Source organism: Tupaia chinensis, unplaced genomic scaffold, assembly GCF_000334495.1.
Source record: "Tupaia chinensis unplaced genomic scaffold, TupChi_1.0 Scaffold000438_1, whole genome shotgun sequence".
Lineage (NCBI taxonomy): Eukaryota > Metazoa > Chordata > Mammalia > Scandentia > Tupaiidae > Tupaia > Tupaia belangeri.
The window spans coordinates 1,394,046-1,406,840 of NW_006159943.1; the positions used below are offsets into that span (position 1 = coordinate 1,394,046).

Genomic DNA, 12,795 nt, shown 5'->3' on the forward strand with positions numbered 1-12,795 from the left:
GACCTGCCCCTGCAGCAGACAGGCGAGTGTTTAGACTGCCTGAAGGACAGCCTGCCCCCTCCGGTGGCCCCCAGAGCAGGCCCCAGGTGTTCCCCCTCCCAGAGCAGCTTGCTCCCCCCCCACACACACACACACACCACCGCCGCCACCGCCTTGGCTCACGGCTGTCAGTTTCCATTTCTCCTCCTAATGCAGTCTGCTCCCCGGGGGCTAGCGGGGTGGGGGAGAGGGTTATAGATTTTAATTTTCTCAAGCACTGAGAGTAGGAATGGAATTAGTGCCGCCATAACCTAATGGGGAGAGGGAAGAGAGAACGGGGCAGAGGGCTCCACGGCCTTCTCCCTGCCAGCCCCCCCACCCCGACGTCAGCATAGGGTCCGTCAGCTAGTCTAGCAGTCCTTCCATCCTCCTGGCTGCAGTTTCTTTTGGGAGGGGCTAGGTCCCCACAGAGCGGAGAGGGGGCTGCCCTCTACTTTAAGCACAAGTCAGTCATTGTCCAGGCCTTGAACTGTGGTTCTACAATATTTTCTTTTTCCCGTTGAAGCTAAGGCAGAAGAGCTTTTCCCTCCTTTCAGCTGTTGGATTTGGCAAATGTGGTCCCTCCCTTCCGCAGCCCACCTGACAAGTCTTTTTAGGGCTTGGTTCCAGCCTCTGGAAGCAGTCCTACTCCCGGCCCAAGCTCCCCAGACTCAAGTTTTTAAAAAAGTTTTTGCCATGGGGCATGTGCGCTCGCTGGAGAGAAAGACAGTGAAAGGGAAAGTGAGAAATCCCCCTGGGGTGGGGGGAGGGATGGCCATTCTGCAATCCCTTCTCGTCCACTTTCCTCCTGGGATTTTGGGCACCCACACTCAGGTGCCCAGTGTGATTTTTAATCCACCAGGCCTGGGACTTCATCCATGGTTAGCCACGTGGGAGACCAGCCCCTTCACCACTACACCACCTGGTGCCTGCCCCCAGTCACATCTTTTTTTTTTTTTTTTTTTTTTTTGGTATAAAGGACTCATCTAATATAATTCTTGTGGGGGTCGTGTGTGCTCACTGGAGAGAGAGAGACAGAGAGACAGAAAGTGATAAGTCACCCCCCCGGGAGGATGGCCCCTCTGCAATCCCTTCCCCTCCATTCTCCTCTTGGGATCTTGGGCACACACGCACACGCGCCCGGCGTGAGTTTGAAGCCATCACATCTGCACTGTCAGCCCTGTGGGAGTCCAGCAACGTAACCATTGCGCCATCTACTGGTTCTCCCCCAGTCAAATCTTAATTTTTCCCTCTTCTCAGTGTTAGAGCAGAGAGGAATCTTGGGGTTCGCTGTGTCTGTTCAGATTAGCAGCCAGGAAGCCCAGACTTGCCCTAGGCGCCTGGCTCTGCTGCAGCCAGCTTATGTGTCCCCACCCTGCCTCTTTGGTGCCCCAGGCGATCGAGTGCATCACGCAGGGACGTGAGCTGGAGCGGCCGCGTGCCTGCCCACCGGAGGTCTACGCCATCATGCGGGGCTGCTGGCAGCGGGAGCCCCAGCAACGCCACAGCATCAAGGATGTGCACGCCCGGCTGCAGGCCCTGGCCCAGGCGCCCCCTGTCTACCTGGATGTCCTGGGCTAGGGCTGGCCCAGAGCCCGGGGTGGGCAGCCCGAACACTGAGGCTTGCCCTCAGCAACCCCCCCAGCTCCCAGCAGCCCCAGGGTGATCTCGAAGCATCTAACCCGCCCTCAGCATGTGGGAGGGGCCGATGGGGGCTGGGCACAGGGCCGGCCCTCTTCTCCAGGCCAGGTTCCCTCACAGCAATTATATTTATTACCCCTGGCTGTGTCTCTTGCCGATTCTTGGATGACGCCGTTCAGGGGGCACTGGGACTCACGTAGGGGGAGGGCAGTCCCACCTGGTTCCCCTCAGCTGCTTAGCCCTACTCCATGCCACTGTCACCTCGTCTGTGGCTGTGGTCATCTTGTTACCTGGTGTAAAGGCAGCCTCGGGTCCAGCCTCCCTCCAGACGCTCCAACTAACTGTACCTCTGCTCCCGGGCTCAGGAGGCTGGGGCCACAGCAGGAGGAAGGGGGTCCTGCTGCACAGGAGGGAAGTGCTGTGGGGGAAGGACCCCCTGGACTGGTGAGCCCAGAACAGTCAGTGCAAGGTGGAGCAAAGGATGAGAGGTTTTGTGTGTGTGTGTGTGTGTGCATGTGTACGTGAACACGTGGCAGGATTAAAGACTGGATCCTTCTCCTCTGTCACTCTTTTTGGCTTGAAGTGCTTTGGGATGAGCCCCTATAGGTCAGGACTGGGCATCTCCCTGTCCCATTGTGCCCGCGGGCGTGGTACAGGGTCGCCCTTCTCTCTGCTCCTTAGGACACCACCGGCCTTTCCTGGTGATCTGAGGCTTCTGTCAGCACTGAGGCCGGGTCAGGTCCCTGCAACCCCATCATCAGGCGGTCTGGGCTGGTTTCCATCTTCCCCAGTCCCAAGGTTCATGCTCCACTCTAGAGCTGGAGAGGAGCAGCGTGGCCGCCCGGCCCCATCACTTCCAATCACCTGCACAGTGCCTGCAATAACGCATGCTCCCCATGGCTCCAGGCTAGTCGCAAGGCTGCCTCGTGTCCCTGGGTGCCCAGCTCTCCCCCACCCCGTCCCGGTGATTCAATCTGGCCTTATCACCCCTAGGCCTAGCCCGGTGGTGCGTCTGCCTCTTGTCCAGGCTGGTTAGAGCTAATGGAGGTCTGACCCAGGCTGCAGGCTGATTGATGGAGGGGGTTCTGGTCCCTAAGGGCCAAGTTCACAGACCTCCTCTCCTGCCCTGGGATGGGTGGGGCTGGTGCTGCACTTAAAGAAGGGGGAGTGTGGGGGGGGGCTGGGGAACACAGGGAGGGAGGGAGAACTGGAGGGTCAGATCCAACAGGTGAGCCCAGGGACAGATGCAGAGAGACAGTGCCGAGAGATGACAGGACTTCAGACACAGCGACTTGGAGAGAGACTGCAGAGGCACATGCAGGTGGAGAGGAGAGACAGAGACACGAAGACATGGATGGGCGCGGAGGGAGGAACAGGGACAGAGGAGTGTGTGGACAGATGGGTGGGACCGCGTGGAGTCAGGACGTCCTGGAGAATCCCGTGGTCTCCTGAGGGGCTTCCTGGGCCACCCCTGCCCCGTCCCCTCACCTCCTCTCCTCCGAGCCTCTCTTCAGGGACTAGCAGGGTGGGACACCTCCGGACTTGGAGGCGCCACAGGCAGACACATTGAGCAGGATCAGGGCAATACGGAAGCAGAGGAGTGGGGTCGGCAGCAGCAGGGACTGCCTGGACAGATGGACGGACACAGGGAGCGTTTCCCAGGCCAAGTGCCTCTGGGCATCAGGGGCTCTTAAACCACAGCTGGAGGGCTTGCTGGAAAAGCTGGGCAGGTGAGGTGAGGGTTCTGGGAACCAGGTTTGGACAGGGAAGGGAAAATTCCGGGACAGCATGGGACAGGGAACTGGATAGCTTTCATCGATCCGGGAACAGGAGCTAAAGGCCGGCACTCTGATCCCTTCGGGCTGTCTGGACCCAGGGGGTGCAGAGGGGCTTCGTGCCCACATTGTCAGCTTTGTGGCCTGAAGATCCCCCAGCTCCTTTCCCTTCATGGTGGACACACAGGTGTGCACGTGAGCAGGCCACGGCCCACCCACAGGGCCCAGGCACACACGTGCACACGCACGCGCGCACATACACACACAACACCCCCTCCCCAGTCTCTCACAGCTGTTGAATTCTATTGTCATTAACAGTGCCCCCTCCACCCCGCCGTGGCCCCTGCCCCCTCCCTGTTAATTACCTCCTGGCGTGCCAAGTCCATTAGCTGCCCCCGCACATACCCCAGGGGCTGAGCACCAGCTGAGATGGATGTGCAGGGGGATCGATGGAATGGTGCCCTGAGGACCCCACGGGGGCTGGGACCAGGACGGCAACCTGAGGCTGCGGCGATGGGACATCTGGGACCCCAGGCTGGCCTAGGTCCCTCCCTCCACTCCTCCTTCTTAGAGGGCTGCCTTGGTTGGGAAGACAAGGGATCAGCAAGAGTGGGGGGCACTTGGGCTCCCAGCATAGGACAAAGTGGCCGCACTCCCCCCAGTGCCCCTGCCCCCTCCATACCTACTCTGTGGAGAAGCATGAGCGCAGAAGCCCCAGGGTGCCCCAGCACTGGGGTGCAGACTCCAAAGAACCCAGGGATCCAAGCCACCCTGACCCCCTCAGCCTCCCTAACTGCCTCTGCCTCCTTCCGCCCGCTCCCTCAGGGGCTGGATTCCCGACAGGAAAGCAGAGCTTCTGTTCTGGTTTCCAGGAACGGGGCAGGCCGCACTTCAGGGCAGCCTGGACGGAGAATGTCCCCTCTTGTGCCCTATGGGCCCCCACACTGTAGACAGATCCTAGAGAGAATTCCAGACGCCACAGGCCCTGGGCTCTCTAGGCACCAGCTAGACCTCCAACAGGCTGCCCAGGGAAGGACGGAGGACATGCCCTGGAGAAGCTGGGACCCAGGGACCCTGACTTTCAGTTTCCTGCCCCACTAACCCTCCAGGTGCCCCGGGGACCCTCAGGGGGTGTGAGGTGGCTTTGTCACTCCGATATCAGCCCCCTCACACTCTCTGCCACCCCACCCCCAGCCCAGCGCTGACAGACTACAGTGCTAAGATGGAAAGTCTGAGCAGCAGCGGGCTTGGGGTTGGGGGGGGAGCAGAGAGGCAGATGACGACAGGGGAGCCCCACGTGGGGCCGAGGGGCAGCCTTGACCCTCAGGCATAGCACAGAGGGAAATGCAGCCCCAGGGCCACAGCAGCGGAAAACGGGCAGCAATGTGCTTTTTCCTGAGCCCTTGACGAGAGACGTCAGCCCCGGGTCCCCTTCTACTTGTCGCAGGCCTCCTGAGCTCCTGGCCGTTGAGCTTCTAGGCTCTGGAGCCTGTTCCTGCCACTCTCGCCTGCGCGTGACGAGGGGGAGTTACTCAGCATTTCTTTCCTTTCTTTTCTTTTCTCTCTTCTCCTTTTTGCTATAGGGCACGTGTGCTCGCCAGAAAGACAGAGAGAGACAGAGAGACAGAAAGCGAAAAAGCACCCCCAGGGGATGGGGGAAATGGCCGTGCCGCAATCCCTTCTCCTCCATCCCCCTCTCAGGATTTTGGGCACACGCACACACGTGCCCAACGTGTTTTTCAAGCCACCGGGTCTGAGCCTTGAGCCATGCAGTTGGCCATGTGGGATCCAGCTGCCTCAACCACTACAGCATTGTCTGGCCCTCTTGTTCTTTTTAAAAAAGAAAGAAGATTTTTTTGTTTATTTTTTTAATAGATTTTTGCCATAGGGCGAATGCACTTGCTGGAGAGAGATAGACAGACAAGGGAAAGTGAGAAATCACCTTCCAGGGTGGATGACCATGCTATAATCCCTTCTTCTCTCAGGAGTTTGGGCATGTACACACATGCACCCAGAGTATTTTCCAAGCCTCTGTGTCTGGGACTCGAATGGTGTAGTTGGCCATGTGGAGCCCAGTGTCTTAACCATCACGCCACCTGGTGGCCTCAAAAAACATTTTTTTTAATGGCAGAGGGTGTGTGCACTCACCAGAAAGACCCAGAGAGGGAGCAGGGGTGAGATGGGGGGAGAGAGCACCTCCCTAGGGGGCACGGTCATGTCCCAATCCCATCTCCTCCACTTCTCCCTCCTGTCAAGATTTGGGGCACACGCACATGCACCTGGTGGGTTTTCCGAGCCTCCGGGGCTGGGATTTGAAGCACGGTCAGCCGTTTGGGATCTTACTCTCTTAACCATTGGGTTATGGGGCTGACCCAGGAAAGCTTTTTTAAAGTTTCTTTCTTTCTTCCATGAACTAGACAGACAGAGAAACAGCACTCTCAGGAGGGTCTTGGCCCTGCGATCCGCCCCCCGCGTTGCTAGCTGTGGATCCTAGGCACATGAGAACTCAGAGTACGCAGGGAGGTCCACAAACATGAGCCTGGAACCTTTCCACGTGGGGGGAGCGGCCTGGCCAAGGGTCACATTTTATTGCTACACCACTGTCCTGTCCCCAGTTACTCAACCTTTCTGTGCCTCAGGGTCCTCGTCCGCGAAACGGGGTAATCCAGTACTTCCCACGGGCCTGCTACGAGGCTTCAACAAGCTCCACTTGGGAGGCTCTCACAGTAGGGCCTGGCACACAGTAGGTGCGAAAGGTCCGCTGCATTCATTATGCTCTTCCCCATTCCTCCTCCTGCCACTGCCCCTCCTCTCTGTCCTGCCACAGGCCTCAGGCCTGGTACTTGGGGGTGGGGCAGGTTGTATGTTTTGGGGGGATATCACTCACAAAAAAGAAGCTCTTGTCCCCGGTCCAAATCATCTCCTCCACCTGCGGCAGCTTCAGAAAGGGGGTGACTTGCCAGGCTGTGGAGGCCTTGAGGTGAGGAGGGGTCCTCTCCCTCCATCTGAAGCCACGTGAGCTCCAGGAATCCACGCTGCCCCAACAGGCCCTGGTGGAGGAAAAGCCTCAGGGTGCTCAGGAACTGGCGGCCAGAGCTGTCCACCGTCCCCGGCCCCATCCCTCTGACTCCCGGTTTTCCCTAGTAGGAATTTCCCTTCCAGCTCACCTCCTCTGGGTAGCCCTCAGGGGTTACACAGGGACCTTTGGCACCTCGGTAGGATGTTTCTGTGGTCACGAGTCCTCACAGACTCCCAGTCAGGTCTCCAGGAGTGCCTATCTGGGACAGGGACACATGCTTCCAGCACCTTCTGTCCCTTATTCCTAGGTGCCTAGATCTGAGTGCCAGAAAGTCCTTCCTGCAGTCTAGCCTGGGGCTTCCCACCTGGCTCCGAAGGGGTTACTCAGCTCCAGGCCCGCCCCCTGCAGGGCCCAGCTGCCTGGGTCTGTGGTCAGGGCTAATGTAGACAGGAGTTGGAGGACAAGAGGGGATAAAGTTATTAGCGTCTTCATCTTTGAGGGATATCGATTATCAGGTCTCCAGACTCTCTTGGTCTTATAACGGGGCGCATGGGGGTGTTGGGAGGGGCTCAGGAAAATCTCACAGACATCCGCCCCCCTTATCCTGGAGCGGGAGCTGGGCTGCGGCAGGTCCCCTTGCAGAAAGACGTGCAGAGCCGGTCCAGGAGGACTGCAGTGTGCCTGGTCGCAGTTCACTACACTGCTTCAGGGTGTGACTCTGTGAGAGAGAGAGAGAGAGAGAGAGAGAGAGAGAGAGGGGGAGAGACATGGTTGAGCCAGAGACATTCAAGATGGCAGCCCAAGGACTCCCTGCTCCTGAACACACGGGCTCACGAACACACGGGCCCACCACCCACCCTGACTTGCCATTCGGGACACCTCCCCTGCCCTCCCAGGCCAGGGCGGGGTGCTGTCCAGGCTGTGTCGGGGGTGGGAGACACCTCGCAGTGCAGCCTGTTGTCCCCTTCCCACGTGGGGTGACGCTGGTCCCAGTGTGGCTGGTTTTGCATTTGGTGGGGACGGTCCCTGTGAGCAGGTCTGCGTAGACGCAGCTGTCTGCATGGATCTGTGCAAATCCCTGTTCCTGGTTTGAAATCAGAAAGCAGAAAGCGAGGGAACCGCCACCTCCAGGGAGCCCCCTCTGTAGGCCTCCGCCCCTGCTGACCATCTCCAGGGTGGTGATGGAGCTCAGAGCGAGGGAGGGAAAGGGAGACAGGCATGGGCGGCAGCAGGGCTGTGGGGCCAGGGCACGGCCTCCCTCCCTCTCTTCCTTCCTTTTCCTTCAGAGTCAGGGAGGAGGAGGCCGGGTGGGGTCTGGGGGTCAGGAGCTCGGCCCTCCCCTGGAGGGTCTGGCTTCCCCTGTGCTGGGCTGAGGGCGGAGGGAATTCCTGACTGCGGCCAGGAGGGGAGTGTCAGGGCTAATGCCAGCATTAATCGGAAGCTGGTCCCCTGTGAGGGCTAGGGTTCGGCTGGGCGCTCTGTGCCTACCAGATAGTGGCCGGCTGGGGAACATGGGGCAGGGGACACATCCCATCGGCCTCCCTCCCTCCCCATGTCTCTCCAACACCCAGCCCTCCCGCCCCTGTCCCTGTCCCAAACCCTTGTCTTTCTGGAAGTTCTTGCTGTCTGTCCTCCAACTTCTGACTGAGGTCAGTCCCTTTTCAAGTCCAAATCCATCCCGGCTGTGGGGTGGGCTAGGCCAGCCCCCACAGACCCCCAGTAGCCTTTCCTGTGGGCAGGCGTACAACTCCATTAGCCCCCCCCTCCCCTGATAGCCCCTAAATCAGCCCCAATTATTCGCAGGAGGTGGGGGGGGTCTGGGCTGAGCTGTGATTACAGCTGGAGTGTGTGGGGGTGAGGGCTGGGAGTCTGAGTGCCAGGCGGGCGGGGGGTGAGGGGCTGTGGTCAGATTCAGACCAGGGCCAGAGAGACACGGGAGCTGGGAACGGAGAGGGAGGCCAGGCAGGAAGGTGAAGTGCTGGGGGTCCTGGCTTGGCTTTTGAGGACTCCTCCACATATGTGAAGGTCCAGTAGGAGAGGGAGGGGCAGGATGGACATAGTCCCTGCGGGTGGCTCAGCCTCACCATCGTCTGCAGGGAAATCGCTCCTCGTTCCCCATGCAGGGACTTCCTGCGGCCCTGACCCAGGCCAGCACCGCAGCCTGTGTTCAGAGGCCTTGCTCCCAGCCCACGTGTTCTGGCTCGTGCACCTCCAGGGGGCTGTGGGTGCAGCCGGGCGTGGCATGTGTGTGGGGTGCACTGCCACGCAACCCGCCGAGGGGAGCTGCGTGTGCAGGAGACAGGACAGCAGCCTCTTGCTCAACTCTTTCCAAACAAGACTGGGGGCCCTCTCCAGCCCTCACTGGGAGCCAGGATCCTCTGCTCAAATTCCTTCAAGGAAAACTGTGTCTCTCCTGCCCCACAAGCCCCTCCCACCACACCACACCCAGACTTCCTGTGCGAGTTTGCTGCCCTGCCGGAGTCCCCGCGCCTCAGCATGTCCCCTGGCCCCACCACCGCCACCATCGCCTGGGTGGGGCAGCAGCCTCCTCCCTGCTTCTCCTGACCCCACCGTTGCCCAGCCTGTCCACACCACAGGAACTCCTCGCTCTGAGTGGGATTATGCCCCTCTGCTCAACGTCCCCCGCCCCACCGGCTCCCTACCACACACAGAGCAAACGCCAACAACCTGACTAAGCCAGGGAGGCTCTGAGGGACCCAGCTCCATTAGGCCACGGTCAGTTCCTCCCCCTGGAGAGTTATTATTGCTGTTTTTTGCCCATGGTGTGCTCGCCAGCCTCAGCCTCGGGGCCTTTGGACCTGCAGTTCCCCTGCCTGGAATGCTCTTTACCCAGAAATCTGCATGGCTCCCCTGGTCTGCGCCTGGAATTTACCTTTTCAATGAGGCCTTCCCTAACCACCCTTCCAAAACCCACGCCCTCAGCATACCCTAACCCCCGCCCTGTCTTCTTTTTCTCTATGAAGTGTCTTTGTGGAGGGGACCAGTAGATGGCATGATGGTTATGTCGCTGGATCCCACATCATCGACTGTGATTCGAGTTGCAGACCTGGCGACTTAAGACTCATGCAGTGTGCGTGCGTGCCCAAGATCCCAAGAGCAGAATGGAGGAAGGATGACGGTGGTATGGCCACCCCCCTGGGAGGGGTCATCTTTCGCTTTCTGGCTCACTATCTCTGTCTCTCCTGCAAGCACACGTACCTTATGGCAAAAATCTCTCTAAAAAAAAAGCTCATCGAGGCCTGGCTCTGTGGCACAGCCCTGATGTGCTGCTCAAGAGAAGCCAGGTAATGGCTATGTTGCTGGACTCCCACGTAGACGACCGCGGTTCGACGCGGTGGCTTAAACTCACGCCGGGCGCGTGTGTGTGCATGCCCAGGATCCCGAGAGGAGAATGGAGAAGGGATTGCGGCGTGACCATCCCCCCTGGGGGGTGATTTCTCTCTTTCTGTCTCTCTGTCTCTCTCTGTCTGTCTGGCGAGCGCACGCGCCCTATAGCAAAAACCTCTTGAAAAAGAAAAAAAAAGGAAAAGAAGCCAGGTCACACCTGGCGACCAGTCAGCCTGAAACGCGCTGGACACACACGCAAGTGCCCAGGACCCAGCAGGTGCAGGATTGGAGGGAGGGGTCTCTGCCTGACCAGAGCGTGGGGAGTGCTCCTCTGTCACTGTCATGTGCTCACACAGGATGTAAGTGAAGAAATGCGTTGTTGTTGTTGTTTGAGAGGTTTTTGCTATAGGGTGCGTGTGCTCGCCAGACAGAGACAGAGAGACAGAAAATGAGAAATCACCCCCCAGGGGGGATGGCCACGCCCCAATCCCTTCTCCTCCATTCTCCTCTCAGGATCTTGGGCACGCATGCACACGCATCCGGCGTGAGTTTAAGCCACCGGGTCTGGGACTTGAACCGCAGTCAACTACGTGGGAGTCCAGCGACGTAGCCATTACGCTAACTGCGGGTCCCAGAAATGCATTGTTTTAAAGTTCTTGGAAACCTTGTATTATGAAATAACTATGCATGGTCTGCCCCGAGCCGAGGTTAAGGGAACTGGATTCCACATGGCTGATGACAATTCAAATCCTGATCCCAGTGGCTTGAAAAAATATGCCAGGTACATGCGTGTGTGCCTAAAATCCTGACAGGACGGAGAAATGGAGCCGGAACGGCAGTGCAGCCATGCCCACTCCCACTCCCTAGGCCCTAGTCTCCCTGTCTATCTCTAGCGAGAAAAGAAAAAGAAAATAACTATGCATGTAATGTATTTTCAATTTTTTTGTGCTGAAATAAACCTGTTCTTTAATTTTCCACAAACCTTTTTTTTTTTTTGAGAGGTTTTTGCTATAGGGCGCGTGCGCTCACCAGAAAGACAGAGACAGACAGAAAGCGAGAAATCACCACCCAGAGGGGATGGCCTTGCTGCAATCCCTTCTCCTTCATTCTCCTCTGGGGATCTTGAGCACGCATGTACACGCGCCCGGCACGAGTTTAAGTCACTGGGTCTGGGACTCGAACTGCAGTTGACTGCATGGGAGTCCAGCGACATAGCCATTACGCTAACTGCTGATCCTTCCACAAACTTTTTGAAGTGTGTGTCTGTCTGTATTTTTTTGTTTTGTGTTTTTTAAGAGAGATTTTTACTATAGGGTGTGTGTACTCACTGGAGAGATAGAAAGTGAGAAATCACCCCCATGGTGGATGACCATGCCATAATCCTTTCTCCTCCATTCTCCTCTTGGGATTTTGGGCACAATTGCACACGTGCCCAGTATGAGTTTCAACTCTTCAGGTCTGGGACTAGAACCGCAGTCAGCCATGTGGGAGTCCAGCACCTTAGGCACTATGCCACCTACTGGCCCCCATATGTATAGTTTTTAAAAAGATTTTTGCCATAGGGCACTATGCTCCCCAGAGAGTGACAGAGAGAGAGAGAAAGTGAGAAATCACCCCCAGAGGGATGGACATATTACAATCCCTTCTCCTCTGGGGATTTTGGGCATGCTCGTGCACACATTAGGTGTATTTTTCAAGCCACTGAGTCGGAGACTCCAGCTGTGTCAATGGCCGTGTGGCATCTAGCCCCTTAACTTCTGCCATCTGCTTTCTTCCTGGCCGATCTCATGGGAGATTCTGACCTACCCGTAAGCTGGGTCTGGAGGCTGAGTTAGGCTCCAGGCAGCTGCAAGAGCATGGCACCCGACGTCAGCCATTCAGGGCATCATTCATTGAGCTCTTCTTTGTGCCTGGCCCCTGGAGCCTTACCTGGCTTGTGTTTGAAGAACTCACAGTCTGGGAACAGCTGAGGCCAGTGTGACGCTCCAGTGTGGGAGTGGAATGGCAGGGCCCGAAAGGCCCTAGGAAAAGGGCAGCTGTGCTGAATGCGCAAGGCTGAGCACAAGCCAGGCAGGGGAAGGAAGGGCGCATGTGCCTCTTCCTCCCTGGGCCTCAGTCTCCCCATCTCACCGCCCCCCAAATGCTGGTTCAGAGGACTTTCAAAGCCCCTCTGGCCTCCAACATGTTGCAACTCTATGGTCTTTGGTCTCCGGCCGCTGGGCTGTGCTCTGGCTTCTGCTGCCCCCTGCTGGACGCTCTTGGTGACGCTAAAGTCCGGAAAAGCAACCTTGAACCTTTGCCTTCTCTTTTTTTCCCAGGCGAGCAGCGCCCTCCAGTCTACCTGCCCACACGGTCTTCCAGCCCCTCCAAGCATCTATTAAGCAATACCCTTTGTCTCTCAGGTAAAAAAATTTTTCTCAGTACATTTTTGTCAAAGTTTTTTTTTTGTTTGTTTTTGTTTTTGTTTTTTTTTTTACAAAATCCTTGAAACTAGAATACATGAAGAATTTATGACTGGTAGGACCCAGCAATCCTGTCTTAAGTAGCTCCAAGATCAATGAAAACGTGCCCGCAGGGGCCAGCAGGTGGCGTGGTGGTTAAGGTGCTGGATTTTACAGGACCGGCGGCTCAAATTCCTGATCCACTGGGGCAGGCAGGTGATGTGGTGGTTAAGGGTGCTGGACTCCCACATGGTTAGTCTTGGTTCAAGTCCTAGACCTGGCCACTTGCATTCTCACTTTCTCTCTCACTCTGTTCCTCTCTGGTCAAGTTAAGAAATATAAATAAATATGGGGCCAGCAGGTGGTGGGCAGATGGCGTGGTCGTTAAGTGCACTGGATTCCCACATGGACGACAATGTTTCAAGTCTCGGACCTGGTGGCTTGCTTTCTCACTATCGCTCTCTCTCTACATTGTCCCACTCTGGTTAGATTAAAATGAGAAAATAAATAAAGTTAAATAAAAGAATTCTTTAAAAAAAGAAATGTAAATAAA

At 57.2% G+C, this 12,795-nt stretch overlaps 1 protein-coding gene across 1 annotated transcript in view; it reads left to right on the plus strand.

Annotated features, from left to right (window-relative positions):
• Positions 1 to 1,794, plus strand: part of NTRK1 (neurotrophic receptor tyrosine kinase 1) — a 22,178-nt gene extending 20,384 nt beyond the window's left edge. The window contains exon 17 of the mRNA XM_027774484.1: positions 1,414 to 1,794. Coding sequence (XP_027630285.1) covers positions 1,414 to 1,599 — 186 coding nt within the window. The 3' untranslated portion in view covers positions 1,600 to 1,794. The remainder of the gene's footprint in view (positions 1 to 1,413) is intronic.
• Positions 1,795 to 12,795: the final 11,001 nt, after the last annotated feature.